The sequence below is a fragment of the Mustela nigripes genome, chromosome 6 (genome assembly GCF_022355385.1).
Source record: "Mustela nigripes isolate SB6536 chromosome 6, MUSNIG.SB6536, whole genome shotgun sequence".
In the NCBI taxonomy this organism is placed as follows: Eukaryota; Metazoa; Chordata; class Mammalia; order Carnivora; family Mustelidae; genus Mustela; species Mustela nigripes.
In genome coordinates, this window is record NC_081562.1 from 109,045,359 (window position 1) to 109,067,249 (window position 21,891).

General features: G+C 45.8%; 1 protein-coding gene across 3 annotated transcripts in view; it reads right to left on the reverse strand.

Annotated features, from left to right (window-relative positions):
- Positions 1-21,891, reverse strand: part of LARP4B (La ribonucleoprotein 4B) — an 89,579-nt gene that overhangs the window by 59,506 nt on the left and 8,182 nt on the right. For 2 of the 3 annotated variants that reach the window (XM_059403975.1, XM_059403976.1), the window contains exons 2-3: positions 3,409-3,543; positions 2,764-2,823 (exon numbers count right to left, since the gene is read on the reverse strand). In XM_059403975.1, coding sequence (XP_059259958.1) covers positions 2,764-2,823; positions 3,409-3,489 — 141 coding nt within the window. In that variant the 5' untranslated portion in view covers positions 3,490-3,543. Of the gene's footprint in view, positions 1-2,763; positions 2,824-3,408; positions 3,544-12,656; positions 12,749-21,891 lie in introns of those variants that run through there. The other variant, XM_059403977.1, reaches the window with a different exon arrangement.

The following is a 21,891-nucleotide window of genomic DNA, read 5'->3' on the forward strand; positions in this document are numbered from 1 at the left end:
TGATGTGGTTAAGCCCACCTCCAGAATATCTGAAATCCGTTCATTCCTAGTCCGATCCACCATCATCACTTCTAACCTCCGTTCGTTAACAGTTTCCTAGTTGCCTGCTTTGCTCACTACAATCTACTATCTATAAAAACAAATGAAGCCAAAGTCATCCTCCTAAAATACAAGTCATGCTATTCCCCACCTAAAATCCTCACAACTTTAACCCAAGTTAATTCCATCCACTCAGAGATCAGTCAAATAGGTTTTTTCAGGTATTATTTTCTACTTGTTTCTTTTTTTAAATGAAATAACAGACACCAGGGGCGCCTGGGTGGCTCAGTGGGTTAAGCCGCTGCCTTCGGCTCAGGACATGATCTCGGGGTCCTGGGATCGAGCCCCGCATCGGGCTCTCTGCTCAGCAGGGAGCCTGCTTCCCTCTCTCTCTCTGCCTGCCTCTCTGCCTGCTTGTGATCTCTCTCTGTCAAATAAATACATAAAATCTTAAAAAAAAAAAAAAGAAAAGAAAAGAAAAGAAAAGAAATAACAGACACCAGAGAGGAGGTGCATCTCACCTTGAGTTTGGACTCTGAAGCGGGGTTGCCTGGGTTCAAATCATGGTTCTGCCACTCTACAGATAAGTAATCTTGGGGAAATTATTTAAGCCTCTCTGGGTCTCAACTTCATGAGCTAAAGAGCATTTTTTTTTTGATGCTCCCTGATTGGCTGGGAGAATTACTATTCAGTAAGGTTTCAGTGGTGGGGGCGGGGGCTGTACAATAGATAGGATTGATATTACCACTGGATAAATGCAAAGTTGCTCCTGAATTATTCAGACATTTATTTGGGCACCAGTACGGCAATTCTACTCTCACCATGTCCAGCTGGAGGAAGGCTGAACCTTCAAGAGACCACTTCCCCAATCAGCCTGCCAGACTCTCCCACTCAGCCACCGAAACACGGGCAGCTCTACACCGACAGCCACGCCCATACTCGGGCGCACCGCGACGATGCCAGCTAGAAAACTCTTCAAAGCCATGACGTTTACAACAGCAGGAAAGAAAGAAAACAATATAAATGCCCACAAACCAATGGCTAAAGAACCAGAGCACTACAATATAAAGAAAATACCTTAATGGCAAGGCCAAGGAGATACAGACAAAATCATGCCATGTGGGAAAAGATGAGGGGAAATGTACGTATGCTGATTACAACTCCATAAAAATGTGGTATCCTTTCGTTTTCTGTAAAGATGCTCAAGTTTGTTGAAAATAAAGCTTTGGTATAAGCCCAGATATCTCCCAGGGCACCTTGAGCTCTACTATTTAATGACCCTATGAAAACCTAAGTATGCAACACCCTGTTAACACGGGCAAATAGTACATCCACGTTTTACAAAACTCTTCATCAGAGACGGATGTGCCCAAGGACCAACAGGGATGGAAAAGGTCGAGGCCGGACCAAGAACTTGCCGTCAAGGGTCTCTTACAGGGCATTAGCTCTTAAAAGTGACAAAGCAGATACAGGCAGTACTAGTTGCAAATTATTTCTATACAGAAGTGAAATTCTACATTCTGGCTCAAGTGCTTCAATTCTTTTCTAGATAGATCTTGTCTCAATATTTATGCATAAATTAATAAAACAGGCAAAAAAAATCCAAAATTAATTTTATCCTTGCAGTAAGTTTTAAAAAGATTATCTGAATACTATGTTGGACCATAAATCAACCATGGGGAGGAAGAAGATTGGTCCTAAAAAGATTTTTTTTAATGATTTCTGTATAATTTCCTTTTCAGATTACTAAAGGTCTTGTATTGGGATCTTAAACTACTTAAAATATTATAAAATTCATTAAAAAAAATCAATGTAAAATACAATATACAAAAAAAGTACACATATAATAGCAACAATGAAATAATAATAGTTTGGAGGGAATCTTTCATTTTTAAAAATTCTACCTTAATGGGGGCGCCTGGGTGGCTCAGTGGGTTAAAGCTTCTGCCTTCGGCTCACGTCATGATCCCAGGGTCCTGGGATCCAGCCCCGAGTCAGGTTCTCTGTTCAGCAGGGAGCCTGCTTCCTCCTCTCTCTCTCTGCCTGCCTCTCTGCCTACTTGTGATCTCTGTCCAATAAATAAATAAAATCTTAAAAAAAAAAAATTCTACCTTATTAAAAGGATCAGCAATCCAATCCCTCCTTCAGTTGCTATATGAACTGCTTGCAATTTGGACAAAATTTACTCTAAGTTTTCTAAGATTACTTTAGAAGTTTTTATTTTTTAAATTGTGCCAGGTTTATAAGATCACTTAGAAGATGCCAAGCTGAATCTGGAGCGGCTCCAAATGCACCTGACATACGCGTATGCGCAGAAGGCAAAGACAGAGTTAAACACCAATGCATCTCCATTTGCTTATTCTTTCATTCACCACAGCCAAAATGTGAAACTGATTTTCTTAGTAAAAGCTTACTATGACTTGTGTACTTTAAAGAACAAAGACGTTCAAAATGTAGCTCTAATCATGTAGAGCCCACAGATTACCAATGGATCACTAAGAACACCGAGATGAGTACCCGAGACTAAACGAGCATGCGGCCCACCCGTCTGCAGACCCAGACATGCAGCACACACAGAAGTCAGAGGAGGACACAAAGTACTGGCCGTTTACAACAACCCACATGGGACCCCCACCACCACCAGACCCCCCTTTGTTGGGAAACATCAACATGTTCTAATTTTGTTACATACACAGTTGTTTGTGAGCCTCAGCTGTGAATTACCTGACTCAGAGCTGGGATGGAGCTTGTCTGAGGAGTGGTCTGAGATATGGGACCATTCATCTGTAAAATTGAAAACATCAAACACACCATCATTACAATGGAAAGCAGTATTTTCAGACCACAGTAGCTTAGCGAAAACAAAACCCCCTAAGAGAAACACATTTTTACATGATTAACCAATAATATTCAGAGAGATGAAGGAGCCTAGAAACTTAAAATATATTCAAATTCTAACTGACCACTGTAAGCAAAACTCCTTATAGTTTCAATGGGGAAAATTAATTAAAAATCTGCTTTGCTTGATATGGTAAAATCTTAAAAGTGTCAAAATTTATTTTACAGTCCTAGTTAATTCTTTAAATACCTACCAGTACAACAGGTGTAATGTTATTACAGTATTTATAAATCACTGCATTTTTCTTGGTGATTTCAACTCCAAAAGCTTTTAAGTGTCTAGAGATACATGTTTTCTCCCTCACCCACTACTGCTTCCTCTACTACTAAGCTCCCCATGAACTTATTCAGAATGTAACACCTATACTTCGGTTGTAAGGCAGGCCAGAGTCACTCCTCTGATTCACAGGCTCTGTGACGAGAAAAGGAGAGCGAGGCACCAGGCCAATTCTGGCCTCGACCCACACTCACCAGATGAGCGCTGTCTTTCCCTTCCTGGACTCGCTGGCCCTGCGGTTCAGCCACGACCTTAGTGTCCTGATCAGAAGTCATGAGCTGTTTGCTTTGTGGCTGCACTGGGAGAAGCTGAATGGCGACCGTAGAATGCTGTGAAACAACAGAAGACAACACATCAGTAACCTGAAGTACAGAATACAATGGATGCTCGAAATTAAGTTACTAGGAAGTCTTAAAATTCTCAGGTTTTCCAGGGCATGTGTTTATCCCTCTGGAGTCCAAGCGGCTTATTTACCTCTTTGCTTTAAATTTGGGCTCACGCCCAGCACGGAGCCCAACTCAGGGCTTGAACTCATGACCCTGAGATCAAGAGCCCAGGAGAAATCAAGAGCCAACCACCCAACGGACTGAGCCACCCAGGCGCCTTTGCAGTCTGGGTAGTTAAAAAAATCTACCCACAGGGCGCCTGGGTGGCTCCAGAGATAACACATCTGCCTTCAACTCAGGTCGTGATCTCAGGGTCCTGGGACTGAGCGTATGAGGCTTCCTGCTCAGCAGGGGCGCCTGCTTCTCCCTCTCCCACTGCTCGTGCGCACATTCTCTCTCTCTCTTTCTCGCTCGCTCTCTCTCTTTGTCTCTGTCTTAAACAAATAAAATCTTAAAAAAAAAAAAAAAAGGAATCTGCCCATAATTCAACCCAAGAATATACTAAGACTAGAAATCACGTGTTAACATATACAAACCCACTCATACTCAGAAAACCATTTTCTTAAAAACAGAAAATAATAAAATGAATAGGACTCCAATTTGTGCTTTGATGAATCTCAAATTCACATGTATCATTTTGACTGGCCCCATTAATTTATTTTGTTCCAGAACGAGAGTTTTAAAGAGAAATAAACAATAATTAGTTAAAAAGGAATCCCTTCAAAATCCTGACCCACACAAACCGAAAACCACCTCAAGACAGCAGGACTGGGGCATCTGGGTGGCTCAGTGGTTAAGCATCTGCCTTCAGCCCCGGGCATGATCCCAGGGTCCTGGGATGGAGCCCCACTGCTGCAAAGCAGACTTTCCAAAGCACGGATTCGCCTCAACAGTTAGAGACTGAACTTCCAACAAGAGATCTCACCTGATTTTCCCAAACAGCCTAAATAATAACTCTTGAAGACAACAATACTCATTATTTCGTACGATCAGCTTAAGAACCAGGGCTCTCAGACACCCGGGGCTGACCTCTCGGTGTTTCCCTCTTTCTGCAGCGCCGCGCTGCCACAGGGCACCAGTAGGACTGGCTTTAATCCAGGTTCCTCTCAGGCTCTCCTGAAACACAGCAGCCACAGGCCAGATACAGAGATGTAAAAGCTCGCTACTTCTGTCTCGCAAGGTAACCAGGCAGGTTCTTAGTTTTACGATGGTGCTCCCTACTCTCCATAACCTGCTTATGAGAAATTCCCAAAACTCTTGTGGATGAAACCAGCTGAAGACCGGAGGTAATCTCTTCCAACAGTCAACGCTACCATCAGGCACGAAAGCACAAAATCACTCCTGTGCTGACAGGTTTGGCAGTATGAACTGCAGGAAGCGAAGAAACGCCTGAAAAAGACCAGTTTCATGGAGGTCGACGTCCTCCAAAATCAGGGTATCAGATGCTGAACTGTAAGAGTTTGCAACATGTGAAACTATCACAGAAACGAACATCAACGGGCGCCTGGGTGACTCGATGAAGCATCTGCCTTCGGCTCCTGTCACGATCCTGGGCTCCCTGCTCTGCTGGACAACTACTTCTCCCTCTCCCTCCACTCCTCCCCTACTGGTACGCTTTCTCTCCCTCTCTCTCTCCAATCAATAAAACCGAAAGAAAGAAAAAGAGAAAGAAAGGAAGGGACAGACGGACGGACGGACACGACTCTCCCCAAACACCACATCCAGAGAATGAAGTCACGGGATGCTAACTACGTGTTGGCACCCAGAAGGTGTTGTAAACACTTTACCACCATGAACTCCTCGATTTGTAAGATTCTCAACGAAAAAAAATGTTTCGTTAAAAACAAGGTAAGACAGCCAAAAGGGGGAAATTCAACTGTAAAAATCCTTTATTACAACTACTACCTCTATTTTTTCAGTCAGACACTCTGTGCCTCCTGACAGAACCAGAGCAAGGCCAGGAAGTGGTCTTGCAAAACAAACACACGACCAGTACGCACGCACCCAGGACGGGCTCATGAATTACCTACTGCTCCTTACTGACCAACTCGCCTCCAACGGTGCCCCTGCAGATCCCAGGGGTGCGGAATACGCCGACAAGTAGCCTGGCTTCCTCAACACCAACCGACACAAGATGCACGTACTGGCCAAGCCATGGCTTTACTTGGTTTGTGTGGCTTTATTCAATTCAAACAAATGACAATCAGGGAAGTAGTACCGATGCGATATTTGATGGTATCAAACAATTACTAAATTTTCTAAGACGTGAGAATGATGCTATGGTTACCTTTAATTTAGAAAAAAAAAAAAAAACAAAAACAGGCCTTACAGCGTTGCATACTGAAATATTTACAGGTCAATAATGTGATGTCTGGAATCTTCCTCCCAATAACACGTGGACAGAGAGGTGGGAGTTCGTATTTGCTCCCCGTGGAAGAGGGACATGGGGGCTCACGATTCCATCCAGTCTGCTAGTACATGCTTGAAAATGTTCCACGACAAAAGGCTGAAAAGGTAGCAGGGCAGTGTCCTAGCACGACAGACACAGCCGACCTGGTCTGTCCCGGGCCTCCTGTCCCCAAACAAATACTCCTGACGTCACACCACAAGATCTCTTCATTACTGATCTAACACGCACTGTTCTTCTAAGTCCTGCACCTGGAAGACCTTACTGATCTCCACCTTGTTTAAGCAGCACAAAAGGTACAAAGCATTAAAATCAGACTTTATCAAATGTCTGAATCTAAAATAAAGACAGAGTACGATGATGCAACACTGACAAGAGTTCAATAAATAACAAAACCACCTTTTCATCACTCACTCAAGAGCCCCAAACCGCCCTGAGACTTAAACCATTTAAACTACTGCTTCCAGGAATGGCCAAAGAGTAGGTCTCCAGGCTTTAAAGAGAAATGGGGGAGGAGGGGTTATCACCAAAACAAAGCATTTGCCAGCATAAGACCTAGGAATTTGAAAACCTGATAGTGTTCAGAGGAAGCCTTCACAAAGCCTTCCTGAGCCGAACAAAAGGACTTACTTCCCTGGTTTGATTTCATCTCTGGAAGTAAAAAGGCAGAAATGAAATCAAAGGGCCTCCTTCCTGTCCTGTGGTCTCTATGCTAGCTGGACATGTTTAATTTCACCTGTCAAAGCTACACCTAAAAGTTTAATCAGTCTTATTAAACACTTGGGAGAGGCTGGTTGTCTCGGATCGGTTCCTAAAGAATCCTTCTCCCGTGCACCAGAGATGTCTGCTTCATAATGAAACCTTCATTAAGGTCTCGGGGGTCCCGCCTGGGACCTCCCACAGCATTCAGTTGTCTCTTCCACCTGTGACAACTCCTCAGGCTTTCCTCAGCTTGTCCACACTCTCCAAGAGCGCCGGAGCTGCTTCTGTCACGCCAACCTGGGCCGCACTCACTATGACAGCAAGGAAGCCCGGGAGCGTGCCTGCGGTCTCGGCACAGCAGCAACGGGCAGGGCAGGGCTCTCACGGCCACAGAAGGACAGAGCCTGGAAAGAACGAGCGGGTAACAAACGTGTCCAAATCCACACACCACGCCGGTCACCTCTGGAGGATCTCAGGATACCAAGTCACCTCTCTGAAGCTTTCTCCAGGCCAGCAGTCATCGGCCGGCCGTTCCCGCGTGACGCCTGCAGCGCAGCCACGCAGCTGGTCAGGGCGAACAGCTCTCCGTACAGGAGCCACAACTAATAAACACTGAGAGACCAAATTGGAAAATCAAACTGTTTCCAAGAGCTAATGAAAGAAAAAAGCAATAACCACGGATGTGTGCTCAAGCCCGGGGCAGAGCTGATGGAGGACTTCCCGACGGCTGCATGAGAGGGGACACCAGCGCAACTCCCCATCCTGTCGGGAAAGTGCAACGACCGGGTGTGCATCCTTCCTGACGGGAACAGCGAGCACCATTTATCAGTCATTCTTCCCAAGAAAAGAACCTGTCGTTAATCAGACCTCTCGATCGGACTCCCAATTCAAAGGAAATTCTGGAAAATACATGTCTAATCACATCAACACAAAGCCATTAGCTAAATCCAAAATGCGGGCCATTCTAGAAGACAGATGGCCTCGTTTCCGCAGCACACTGAGGACATGGAAAAATGGAAGGGATGTTTTTATTGCCACAAAATACAAAAGCTTTAACCAGAATAACCTTACGTAACGTGAAAACTGTATCTGGATTGAAATAAATTAACTTTAGAATGACATTTTTGACAGGAAAAACTGACTGTTGCCTAGGAAACAAAGGGTATTATCGAATGATTATCGATTCCACTGGGCACAAACCAGGTGCTACATCTGTTTAAAGGTCTTATCTGGGAAACATATAAACTGCAAGACTACAGATGACATTACATACCCAGAATTTGCTTTAAAATACACTAATAATTTTTTTGGTAAATTTAAGAAACAAAAATACAGGACTGCAGCACGTGGCTGGCAGTTGAAGACAGACGGGCACACACAGGCTGCTCTGCTCCCTCCCTCTCTCCTTCTGTGCTTAGAAATTCCCACAATAGGGACACCTGGGGGTCTCAGTGGGTTAAAGCCTCTGCCTTTGGCTCAGGTCATGATCCCAGGGTCCTGGGATCGAGTCCCGCGTCGGGCTCTCTGCTCAGCGGGGAGCCTGCTTCACCCTCTCTCTCTGCCTGCCTCTCTGCCGACTTGTGATCTCTCTCTTTGACAAATAAATATCTTTAAAAATAAAAATCCCACAATAAAAAGTAAAAAGAAAGATTTGACTAGAATATAGTATCAACATCCATCTAAAACTTCACATACTTGCTGTTATTTAAAATCTGTGCCGGGGCGCCTGGGTGGCTCAGTGAGTTAAGCCTCTGACTTTGGCTCAGGTCAGGATTCCAGGGTCCAGGGATCAAGCCCTCCATTGGGCTGTCTGCTAGGTGGGGAGCCTGCTTCCCCCCGCCCCTCTCTGCCTGCCTCTCTGTCTACTTGTAATCTCTGTCAAATAAATAAATAAAATCTTTTTTAAAAATCTGTGCTAATGAAATAATATAAAAATAACTATTTCACAAACCATGTTCATAGCAGCTTTAGCAAGAAACAAAAAAAGTAAAAATAATTATAGAAAAGCAGAAACTATTTAAAATATTCAGAGGTTACATTAAGTTAAAAAAGCAGGGTATCAGACTGCGGACAGGATAATTACAGCTATGTTCTAAAATTCACATAACTAACCGTGAATATTTACAAGTATATTCACTAGGATGGGGCTCAGCTGGTTAAGCGTTTGTCCAACTGAGCCCCATCCTGTGTATATACTGGGCTCAGGTCATATCCCAGCGTCCTGGGACAGAGTCCCACATCAGGCTCCCTGCACAGCGGGCGGTCCGCTTCTAACCTCTGTCGCTCCCCCCACTCATTCTCTCAATCTAATAATAAGCAAAATCTTAAAAAAAAAAAAAAGGAAAATGCAAAAATAATATGAACTAGGTGTTTAAAAAAAAAAGGGGTAGTTTTTTATTTTGTTTCATTTCTGTAGTCTCAATTTTTTGAATACCTTATTGTTTCATAACCACACACACTTCATAAAACTCATCGGGCTTGCTGGCTGCATGTGTGCCAAGCAAGCACACAACCCGGAGCCCCATCGCACTTTTCCTCTAGAAAGGAGTAAGCACTGATCCAGCAGGAAAAGCATCCAACTCCCTTCCCAGTGGGTTATCAATACAGATTAATAAAACTGCCAAATGGGTGTCACAGCATTTTTCTTGTGAAAATGCATAACTCAGTCCTGTTCTCTAAGACAGAGGGTCACAAAGGGTGGTGTGGGCCTGTCAGGGGACCCAGAGACCTTCCCAGGGCCCCCAGGTCATACGAATTGGCACAACAATGCCAAAAAGCCACACATTCTCTCCTCGTAAACTGCCGTGGGGTTCTGGGGCAGTTACAGAGAATGGCCAAGGTTATATGAAAAGACTATTAAATAAAGATTCCTCACTTTTCAAACTGTGTATTTGTGTAAGGTCAGATTTCCTCCTCATTCTTCAACCAAAATAACATATCAAATGCAGAAAGAGAGAAGCGACTTGAGAGTCTATTAGACATTGAAGAGATTTATAAAAATATAAAACAATGTCTTTCTCATCAAATTATTTTTTGTTTTTTGAAAACAAAAAACATAACCTTTTATCATAACCACTGTTATTTATATTACATGCAATGGCTTTGTTATTATTGTCAAAGAAAAATCTTTTTATATTTGAGTCTTAATTTTTAATACAAAGATACGCCCTACAGACTAAATTCTTAAAGATCTGCAATGTTTCAAAGTGCAAAGAGGTCCCAAGACCACAATGTTTGAGAACCACCAACAGAAGACAAAACTAGTCCTGATGCGCAGATGCCTGGTGTTCATGGAGAGGAGACACCGTATGTTCACAGATGGGGAGACGTAGTATTCTGATGGCAACAGTCCCCACATCTAAAGAGTCAACCCAATCCCTATCAAAATCCCCCCTGCCTTTTCTGCAGAAATTAATGAGCTGATCCTAAAATTCCTATGGAAATTCAAGGGACCCAGAATAGCCAAACAGTCTTGCAAAGGACAAAGCCAAAAGACTCACACTTCCTAATTCCAGAACCTACTACAAAACTACAGCAATTAAGACCGTGTGGTACCGGCGTAAGGAGAGACACAGAGATCAACAGACAGCGCTGAGAGTCCAGAAACAGACCCTCACGTTTACGGTCAGTTAATGTTCAAATGGGTGCCAAGACCTTTGAATGGGGGAAGCAAGCTCTTCTCAACAAACGGTGCTGGGACAACTGGGATCCACGTGCAGCAGAACAAAGGCGGACTCTGTCCAACTCTGTACATAAAAATTAATTCAAAATGGATCAAACACCTAAATACGGGCACCTGGGAGGTTCAGGAGGTTCAGTGGGTAGAGCATGTAACTCTTGATGGCAGGGTTGTGGGTTCAAGCGCCACGTTGGGTACAGAGATTACTAAAAAGTAAAATAAACTTTAAAAAAAAAAAAAAACCACCTAAATGTAAGCACTAGAACTGCAACACTCAGAATAAAACATAGGAGTAAATCTTCATGGCCTGGGTCAGGCAATGTCTTCTTAGAGAGGACACCAAAAGCACAGGTAGCAGAAGAAAAAAATCCACTGGTATTCATCAAAATTAAAAACTTTTGGACTTCAAAGCACAGCACCAGCAAAGTGAAAAGATAACCCAGAGAATGGAAAAGAGTATTTGCAAATTACATACTTCGTAAAGGATATGTGTATATATACGGAGCTAGAGAGGGAAGAGCGTGTTCCTAGAACTCAATTCTAAGAGACAAGTAAGTAAAAGACAGAGTCTGAACTGACATTTTCCCAAAGACATACAAATGGCCAATAAGCACATGAAAAGATGCTCAACATCATTAGTCATTAGCAAAATGCAAACCAAAACACGAAATGCCACTTCAAACTCACTGGAATGGATATAATCAAAAGACAAACAACAAGTGTTGGCAAGGACGGAAAGAACTGGAATCGCAGCACGCTGCCGGTGGGAACGGGAGGCCGCACGGCCCCTCTGGGAAACGGCTGCAGATGCTGAACACAAGCTCATCGAATGACTGAGCAATCCCACACCCAGATACACACCCACGAGGACAGAAAGCGCATATCATCACCAGAAATCGCACATGAATACTCATCGCAACATAATAGCCAGAAAGTGGAAATAACTCAAACCATTAGAGGTCAAGATCCTTATTTTCATCCATGTGCTTGGCATGCTTCAAACAACCATAGCTGAAGAACTTGATAATTTCTAAAACGATCAAAATAAAGATATCATTCTCTTAAACATGATTTTTCCCCCTGCTTACAAGACAGGTGGTGTGTAAACACAGATGATTTGTCTGCGTATTAGAAATCCAAAAAGGAAAGAATTAGCATTTGGATCTCTGTTATGCAATGATTCCTTGAAGTGCTTTACAGGTCACCGAATCGACTTCCATTCTCTTCGTAAGGTCTCCTGCCCACTTAGCGGACTGGGAAAGTGAGTTCAGGGGTGACTCAGTCACGGTCACACAGCGAACTCATCCGCAAACACACATCTAGTTTCCGCTCTGCCACTCTGTATGCCCACACAGGAGTTCAGCAGGGCAGGCCACTCACTCTGCTGACCCAGGCCAGTGGGCATCCGGGACACGACCCAGCCCCGCAGCTTCGGCAGCCCGTCTCCATTCCTTCCTCCCTTCTCGGGGGACCGGCCATAGCGCACCGGTGCACAGATGATTGAAGAAAGCATTTAAAAACAAGCACTTTTTAAAAAACCAACATGGTAGGGGCACCTGGGTGGTTCAGTGGGTTAAGCCACTGCCTTCGGCTCAGGTCATGATCTCAGGGTCCTGGGATCGAGACCCACATCGGGCTCTCTGCTCGGCGGGGAGCCTGCTTCTCTCTCTCTCTCTCTCTCTCTCTCTGCCAGCCTCTCTACCTACCTGTAATCTCTCTCTGTCAAATAAATAAATAAAATCTTTAAAAAAACAAACAAACAAACAAACAAACAAAAACCAACATGGTGCCTAAATAGAAGCCAAATATTTCATCTCTTTATACGACGACCTGATTCAATGCCAAAAGAAAAACACGCCGCGTTGAGATGATTTGTTGCACCTTCCTGGGAAGTTTTCAAGTATACAGATAATTTTTTATCAGTTGACCTTGAAATGTAAAACATTTCATATGAGATGAGATTCTACTCTATGGGGACCAGCTATAAGACCTCTTTTCTCGATCTAAAAACATTCTTCTGAAGCCAAGAGTCTCTGCGTCCCCAGGTCGCCCTCCAGGCTCTCCCCTCACCCAGCATTCAACACGTCACACACTCTCTTCTGGCCTGGGCCGCTCCTCCCTCTTGGAGAGCTTCCTTCCCATTCCTCTCTCCCTCCTCCAGGCACGCAAAGCCTTCCCGGTTCTTCGGGGGCACTGAACAGATCTGGGCTTCTCCCCTACTATCCCGACCCTCTTTAAGGAACCCAGGTGTTTCATGTCCTTACATACAGGGTACGGGAGGAGTATGTATCCCACCAATGGATGCTACAGTTCACCCCCGAGAGAGTCCTTCTGTCAGTAACACCCGTACACAGGTGGCTTAGCTCCAGTGCTGTCTCCACGCTCTGCTTCCGTGCCTGCAACCACAAAATGAGGGAGAGGTCAAGTCAGCTAAGGCACCTTCCACCTCCAGCAGTCTGCAGCTGGGAGCAAGGGGTTCCGGGACAGAGCCTGAGAAGAGCAGCGGGACAGGACAAGATGCTGCTGCACAGACTCGCCTTCTGAGAACACCCGGGAACTGCTAGGACTGTTTTCCAAAAACCGTAAATGAATATTCAACTAGGTAAGTAAACATAGTTTTATCCAAATATGGAAAACAGGTGGTGGAAAACTTTAGAGACTGCCCTTAATAGAGTACTATATGATGCCCTTTGAGAATCAATTAGAAAAGCCGAAATCTGTTACTTTCAAAGTCTAGACATACTTTGTAGAAAGACAGTTTACCTCCAGACCTCTAGAACTAAAACTCCTTGGGAAAAACAGAAATGGTCAAAGAAGCTAAATCAAATCATTCCAGTACAATCACAGCGTCTGCAGATCTGGAAGGACATTTGTTAAGAAGAGCAACTTTCTTCTAGGAACTCCATTTGCACACCTCTAAATGGAGGCGTTAAGAAAATGAAATACTGCCACAGGAGTCCGGGTCCCTCGCGCATCCCCTAACGCTGCAGGCCGCACTACCCGGTTTCTCTCGCGGCTCAGCGGCTGTCTGCATCGCATGATCCTGTCTTAGAGGTTAGTCTGTGTACCTTCCACAGCACCTTACAAAGATCATATATTCAACGGACTCTGTAGGCTTGAAGAGTGGGAACACTCACAGAGCAACAGACAGCTGTCTCCAGGAGAGCGATTTCTCAGACGCACTCTCTCCACGACAGCCCCTTCTCCCCACAGAGCTCCTTCCCCTAACTGTGGCTGGCAGCAAAGACAAGCAAATGAAAGGAAGGAATCCAACCTTAGGGAGTGGTTGTTCAATTACACATTTAAACTGTAGGGAACCGTAGGGAAACAGTCCTGAACAGATGCTGCCAGTAAGCTTCCAGATTAATTTTTCTAATTTCCTTTCACACATGTACACCTGTGCTTCTACTGAAAGAGCCGGCAGTGGGAAAAGGGAACTTATTTTTTACAGTTCGGTCAGATTCTGCTCCTAGAGAGGGCAGAGAATCAGACACAAGACACACTTATTTCTCTAGCCAACAGGACTGGAAAAGTACCCACATGAGAAGTAAACCCCCGAAGTTACATTTAAAAATTATCCCACTAACAGGTTTTTAGAACTTCTCTACAAACTGCACACACACACTCAGAAAGGTCCCTTCCAGCTTTATGAATAAGCTGGTTGGTGGCGGGGCGCCTGGGTGGGTCAGTGGGTGAAGTGTCAGCACTCGGCTTCCGATCAGGTCATGATCTCAGCGTCCTGGGACAGGGTCCTGGGACCGAGCCCCGCATCGGGCTCTCTGCTCAGCGGGGAGCCTGCTTCCTCCTCTCTCTCTGCCTACTTGTGATCTCTGCCTGCCAAATGAATAAATACAATCTTTTTCAAAAAGATTCTTTCTCTTCTTCTCTCTCTGCCTCTCTCCACACTACCTCAAAAGGAAAAAAAAAAAAATGATGCATGACACGTTATCTCACTCTGGAGAGGTCAATTATTTCAAAAGATTGTCTTAGCTGGAATTCTTATGAAAATATAGCACAAAACAAAGGGAGAGTTTAGGTCATCTCATTAACCCTCTGGTTACAAGCATTTTTGACAAATTTCAAACTACCAGTCCAATACTTGGTCATAAGGAAGCCTAAATAAAATATTATTTGAAACAAGTGAAACAAATAGGAAGACTAAAAAGTCCTATCTCTTACCCTGCGTGTGACTGTAATGGTTATTTTGTAAGAGGGCACACAGCTGGGGTAGGTGATCATATCCTTAGATACAGCGCCTTTCGGCCCTCCAACTCTATCTTTTCCTCTGACCATGAGTCACTTCTTCTCTAGGAGAAGACCATCTCCCGAAACAGATACACATCTTTTCACCCAAAAGCAGCAGATGGAAGGAGCACTGACCCCATTAGGCCTAGCTACATAGGGCACGAGCTCAAGTGGTCCGCACGCCTGTCTGAACACGACCAGCAAGCGCAAGGCCAGCCCAAACCGGCGCCCTTACGGACACGATGCAGCCTGTCTACTCCGTGCCATCTAAAATGAAAGGAGTAAAATACAGGAAGATCTATTTTCCACAAAGTTCAACCCCATACTTGAAAAGGCAACTGCCCCGAATCCAGCCTGTTTGGAATGTACTCTGACCTCCATTCGTCCATCATCATTTCCCCATTAGGAACCACTTCCCCTATTGTGAACCATAAGCCCGGGCCAGCCAGAGCTGCCCCAGTGGCCGGCCAGACGGACAGCCCGCTGAACCGCTCGGGCCTTACTCAGGCCCCCTCAGTCCCAGGATCACAGCCACCCAGGCACTTTCGGGTCAAGGGGCACCTCCACCTCTGCCACACACAACCACCGATTGCAAGCCAAGTGTGTCTAGTGTCCAGGGCAGAAAAAGAAGGCCTACTGCTGGCATTTCATCTGTATTATCACCTTAGGGAAAGAGCAGAACTGCCCCATTCAGTCTCTTTCAGAATTTATTTTTACCCCAGGGAACTGCATTGTATGTGGCTCTCCCTTGTTTGATGACGCAGTTTTGTTAACTTCATTTTGAACATGGCATCATCTTCTCGAGATAATCCACACTCTCCCTAAGAATCTTCACTTTCGCTCTTTTACATCTGAACACAAAAAATGCTGACGGCTTAATGTAGTATCAGTGTACAGCCGCACCAAGGAAAGGTCAGAATCAACACCACAAAAAGTCTTTCAAGAGACCCCGAAGCCCTCTTCAAAAAAAAACAAGGCTCTGGACAGGACCTTGCTTCAACGCTTTTCAAAGGAAAGTCTCCATGCACCTCGGTCTTCTCGTCCAGCCCTCATTCCCCCGAGGAACGCCGATCACATTTTATCATCCTTTCCATCTACGGTCCCCAAACTACGACTTTAGAGTGCCCTGAGCCGGGCTGCCGGACAGCCGCACGCCGCTGACCCAGGAGGGGGCCAAAGATCAGAACCAGAGGTGGAAAACCAGTGTGAAGTCCGGAACTATATATAGTTTACTTAAAAAAGTTGAATTTAAGAAAAGCCAACACGACAAAAACCTGTACACCTGACACTGACAGACTATTTCCACTTCTTCACCCTGTAACAGGCATGCAGTTTGCAAAGATGTTAAACTAAAAAAAAAAAAAAAAAGCTTTAGTTTCAGAAAAGGTACTTTTGATCTGCGCTATCAACGGCCAATTAATCAAAACTAAGGAAGAACAGTGCTTCTCCAAACGAAGGACCATGGAACTCGGCCAGTCGTGAAAACATTCCCAAGAGTGAGCAGGGCTCGAAGTCCAGAGCCGTTCGGTCCGACAGATGGAAGTGACAGAGGCGACTACCGTGCCCGGGGGCTCACTGGGGCACGCGCCTGCCCTCCATGCAGGTCAGGATCTCTGGGTCGTGGAACGGAGCCGCGTCAGACTCTGATCTCAACGGGAAGTCTGTCTCAAGATGCTCTCTCCCTCTCCCTGCCCCTGCCCCTGCTGTCCTGCGGTGGCTCACTCTAGCAAGTCTTTAAAGAAATTAAAAGCCATTTAATAGCTTTCTAAGTGGTGATATAATATGCCTGATTTCAAACCTACAGTAAAGCGCGGCCTCCTAACAGATGTGTATTGCTTAGCACTGTGGTGAGAGGGAACTACTCCGTAACAACTGCACTCCTACACAGCTCCTGAAAATCAGACCTCGTAAGTCAACGCTAGGGACCCAACGACAGCCTATACGTAAGACGACCTGAAAAACCTTCATGAAAATGACCAAGTTTTTCCTTAGTGGTTTCCACGTCAAGGAAGGTCTAGAGTGAGCACCTGGGTGGCTCAGTCGAGGAATTGTCTGCCTTTGGCTCAGGTCATCACGGCAGGGTCCTGGGCTGGAGCCCATGTCCGGAGTCTGCTTCTCCCTCTCCCTCGGCCTCCGCCCCTCCCTCAGGCTCAGGCTCTCTCCCCGTCCGGCTCTCACTCACACTCGGGCTCTCCCTCTCTCTCGAATACATCACTCCTACCAAAACAATGGTTCACAGAAACAAGGACGTACTCGCGGAAGGCGCACTGGTCCTCTATCCGCGGTCTGGACCCCACTCTCCGCCCGGAGCTCCCCTTCTCCCTCCTTCACCGCTCAAACACGCTCCCGGGGCTCCCTCGGAGCACGAAGCACCCGAGGAGCTGAGCGGGAGGAGGCCGGAGGAGCAGAGACCAGCGCAGAGACCGGCAGGACGGGAGGGAGAAGCTGGGGGCCTCCCCGGCAAGGTGCAGCCTCTCCGGAGACGCCGCTCCCCGGGACGGACTCCCCGCTTGCCGCGGAGACGCTCCCCCAGGCCTCCGCACGCCCTTCCTCTCCTCGCCACGGGACACAGGTCATCCCAGCGGCCGGCAGGCCTCCCGCTCCCTTCGCCGCCACGGATGCTGCTCCTCCGCAGAGTGCAGGGAAGCGCTGGCTTGCCCTGCATGGCCGGAAGCAACTGGAAACGGAAGCAGGTCACTCTAAAGCCCGGGCACGGTCCGTACCCACTTCGACTTGTGCAGGCTCCTTCCCGTGGGATCTCATCTTAGAGCGAGCCGGTCGGTCGAAGCCGTCTTGTCTTCTCACATAAACCGTAACGCATCACCTAAGACTTCCACTTTGTCTCTTTAACGTACAGCTTAGTTTCAAAGTGTGAACAGTACCGTCCTGCTGGAATAATTATTCTCCAATTTTTTACAACTGTCTTATCTAAGACCCAAGTGAATAGTTTTCTTAGTGGTTTGTTTTTACTGAGACACTCCCAAGTTTTCAAATTAGTTTTCCTACGGATGTTTTTCTACTATTTTTATCAGTTTCTATTAGTTAAATCCTATAACTGCACTAAGGAGTCTAACTGCGCTGAACAAGTCTGGGAACGCACTTCACTGGCTTTTCTAAGCCGACAGTGTATCAGGCAGGCAGAGAAAGAGGGCGGCAGGGTGCAGGTGGCACCGGCGCGGCCAGCCTGGCCCACGGGTCACTAGGCGCCGCATCTGGGCTCACCGGCGTGAGCTGTGCTTCCCTGGGCTCTGCGTTCATGGCTTCAGTGAACACCACAGATCGAACATCAGTGTAACTAAGCAAATATCTGCAGATCATTTTTTATTTTAAGATTTTATTTATTTATTTGACAGAGAGCACAAGTTGGCACAGAGGCAGGCAGAGAGAGAGGGAGAAGCAGACTCCCCGCTGAGCAGAAAGCCCGATGCGGGGCTCGATCCCAGGACCCTGAGATCACGACCTGAGCCGAAGGCAGAGGCTTTAGCCTACTGAGCCACCCAGGTGCCCCTCCGCAGACCATTTTTTTGAACTACAGACTCCTCAAAATCAGCTGTTTAAAAAAAATCCATTCCTGGGGTACCTGGGGTGGTTCAATGGGTCGGGCCTCTGCCTTGGGCTTGGGTCATGATCTCAGGGTTATGGGGTCGAACCTCACATCGGGCTCTCTGCACAGCAGGGAGCCTGCTTCCCCCCTCACCCCGCTTCTCTCTGCCTGCCTCTCTACCAGCCTGTGATTTCTGTCAAATAAATAAATAAAATCTTAAAAAAAAAAAATGATCTGTAAAATGTTATCTGTAAAAAAAAAAAAGAAAAAAATCCATTCCCACCACCCTTCTCATTTAAGACAAATAAACAAAAACTGACAATCCCTCCGTCTCAAGGAAAGAGATCATCTACCCAGCTGCCCAATCCAGAAATCTACAAAACAGTCTGAACTTCCTCTCAAATAAGCCCGTATCTGTCTCCCGATCTCTATTACTGATAAAAACTACTCAGATAACCATCATCTCTGAACCAAATTACCACCCCAACTTCTTTTGCATCTCCAACCCCACACCAATTCTTTGTAGATGACTTTTCTGATGCAGGAGATGGTCTTCCACTCCGTCATTTTCATCCCCAAAGGCCCGCACTTGGGACTGCCCATCTTCTCCACTGCCTGGGCTGCGAGACCTTCACACCCAGGGACGGTGTACGCCAAATGCACACGGTCTCTTCAGTGCTGGGAAGGCAGGAAAGTCTACCTTCTCGGTCACTGTATTTCTGACACAGAACCTAACAGAACAAAACCTCAGCAGATACGTGTTTGTTTAGTCACTGCATTTTTCATGCAATAAACACATGAGAAGAAATTCTTGGTATTTAAAATGATGATGCCCAGGGACGCCTGGGTGGCTCAGTGGGTTAGGCCGCTGCCTTCGGCTCGGGTCATGATCTCGGGGTCCTGGGATCGAGTCCCGCATCGGGCTCTCTGCTCAGCAGGGAGCCTGCTTCCCTCTCTCTCTCTCTGCCTGCCTCTCCATCTACTTGTGATTTCTCTCTGTCAAATAAATAAGTAAAAATTTAAAAAAAAAAAAATAAATAAAATGATGATGCCCAGTAAAAGCCTCTGTTGCTACATACTATAAAAATGTGTTAATGTAGGAAAAGGCAGTGTTTTTAGGTTGGGGCAAAATTACTGTGGGTTCATTTTCATTTCATCTCAAATACTCTCGAGATGCTGTATGTGTGTGTGCATATGTGTGTACTTGGAATCTGAGCATGCAGAAGAGTTAACTACGGTGATGCTCACAATAAAAAAACCACATTTAACTAAAAAAATAACAACGAATCCTTGAACTTCCAAGTGGCAAACACACTAAAACTATGACTTGTACTGAAGGTGGAGGTCAAATATCTTTTTGAAAATGTGCTGAAAGCTGAGCCCTTCCCCAGGGAAAACAGACATATACCTGAATGTTAAACACAGACTAGGAAGTTCAAGGACCCCCTAGTCCACCTTACGGACAGCAAGCTGGACATCTGAGGAGGAGATCAAGAGCAGCGACTCGAGGAGCACCCAGCACCCTGACTCCCACTAACCGGGCAGCGACACTGGGCACGCTCATCTGACCTGCCGTGGGCGTGTTGAGGGCAGGTACGGCATACAGCACGATTAAACACCAATGCAGTCATAACTAATTACTAGGCAAAGGCCGGACACCAGGAGCCACGAAGCACCACCCTGACTCACAAAGTAGCAGCCGGAGCCTGAGCACAGGGCTCAAAGGCCAGGTGTGACAACCTGAGCTTGCTTTCACACCTCCCAGCATGACCATGCTAAAAGGGAATACTGAAATGCAACGAATACCACCTAGCATGAAGTGTTCCTTATAAAACTGACACTACTCTTAAAAAAGAATTTAAGTTCCACAGCTAATGAGTTCAAAAATACATACCACTTTAGATAATCTTTCATTCTGATATACCAAAGGATATGTATCCCAGGCCTAATACCATCTCCATTTTAGAAATAACTGGATCACGACTCAGTCAGGATTGGAGTTCAACTGATGAACTTAACAACACCACAGATGTTCCAAGCAAACTATCAGAGTCCGCATCAGCTCCAATAATTCTGAGAGGCTGTTCAGCAAGGTAAATGAACTTCCCTCCGTCCTGGGATTTGGGGAGCCCCTGACCCCAATGACACTCACTATAAAAAGTACTATTAAAATGTTCTGGTTAAAACCAGCATTTCTGGGGCACCTGGGTGGCTCAGTGGGTTAAAGCCTCTGCCTTGGGCTCAGGTCATGATCCCAGGGTCCTGGGACAGAGCCCCACATCCGGCTCTCTGCTCAGCAGCGAGTCTGCTTCTCTTCCTCTCTCTCTGCCTGCCTCTCTGCCTGCTTGAGATCTCTGTCTGTCAAATAAATAAGTAAAATCTTTTAAAAAATTAATTAATTAATTTGATTAAATAAAACCAGCATTTCTGAAGCTCAGCTGGGCTGTGTGGCATAGGCCACAAATGTATCAGGCTACTGTGGCAATCTGCATTCATTTCTCACATTGTGTAGGCAAACTCCAGGCTGCTAAAATCTGAAGTCATTGCACACGGCAGGGAGCGGGCGAGAACAGCGGCGGAGGACGGTAAACCAGTAAACTCGGCCCGGAGAGGCGGTACCGCGTCACCCGGAGTGATCCTCTCTCAGGTGCGAGCTCTTCTTTACCGAAAGTGGGGGGAGCACGAACACAGGTGCGGACACTACCAAAGCCTGAACACAGAACCCTGCACCAGCAGCGGAGATACCAAGGTGCCGTTTAGGAAGGAAACCACCAAATTCTTGGGAATTTCTCAAACTAATTCTCAAAGACAATATGTAAACCGCAGTCTTAATATAGGACACAAACTGGAAGACCTATTAGCGCCTTCCAAAGGTAATTAAAGCCAGTAAGTTAAATTATCTAACATAATAAACAATATCCTTACTTTTCTTTAAAATGTGTTTAAAAACACAGTTTAATAGCAGCTTTAAGATTCTGCTTTAAAAAAAATAATAAAATGCCAACTTAAAATTCTGTAGCATACATAAAGTGAACGCTTTTACCAGTTTCACTTTTTCTTTCAAAATCCCACTAGTAAGAAGCATCTTACGTGAGGTCTGTGATTAGAGCACAACGCAGGGCTGAGCTCAGAGTGGACAGCACAGGCACAGCACTCTGCCGCCTGCTAAATGGCTGCCTCTGCACTAACTTTACACTTCTGGGGCCTTCAGTTTGAGTCGTTAAAGCTCCAAAATCCTCGAACAGGAACTGCAGAGTTACACTATTTTTCTGACAGTTATTTCAGAAATAAGTTATCGAATCTCAGTTAATAAAATAAAGCAGACCAACACTCAGCCTCCGACAGCGACCGTCCCAAGCGCTACCGCACGCACTCAGAGCCCTGCAGGAACAGGGCAGAAGAACAGAAGCTCTCTCTCGTCCCCGTCTGGTAACTCCACAGTGACCGATGCTGCTGATGGAAACAACATTCTCCACGCAACTGGATTAAGGCTGATCAAATGTACTATGTCATTACTAAACACTCGGCCAGTACGATGCTTCCAAGTGTCCGACAAACTTACCACAGCAACGCGCGGCAACGTAAACCGGAAGTTAATGATCTAGCTTTAATTTCCCTGCTCATAAAACCGCCCAGTAATAGCATTTGTGGCCACATAATGACCCTCGGAAAACATCTGACCTATGGTCTTTACCTTGAGCTATAATCTGGCAT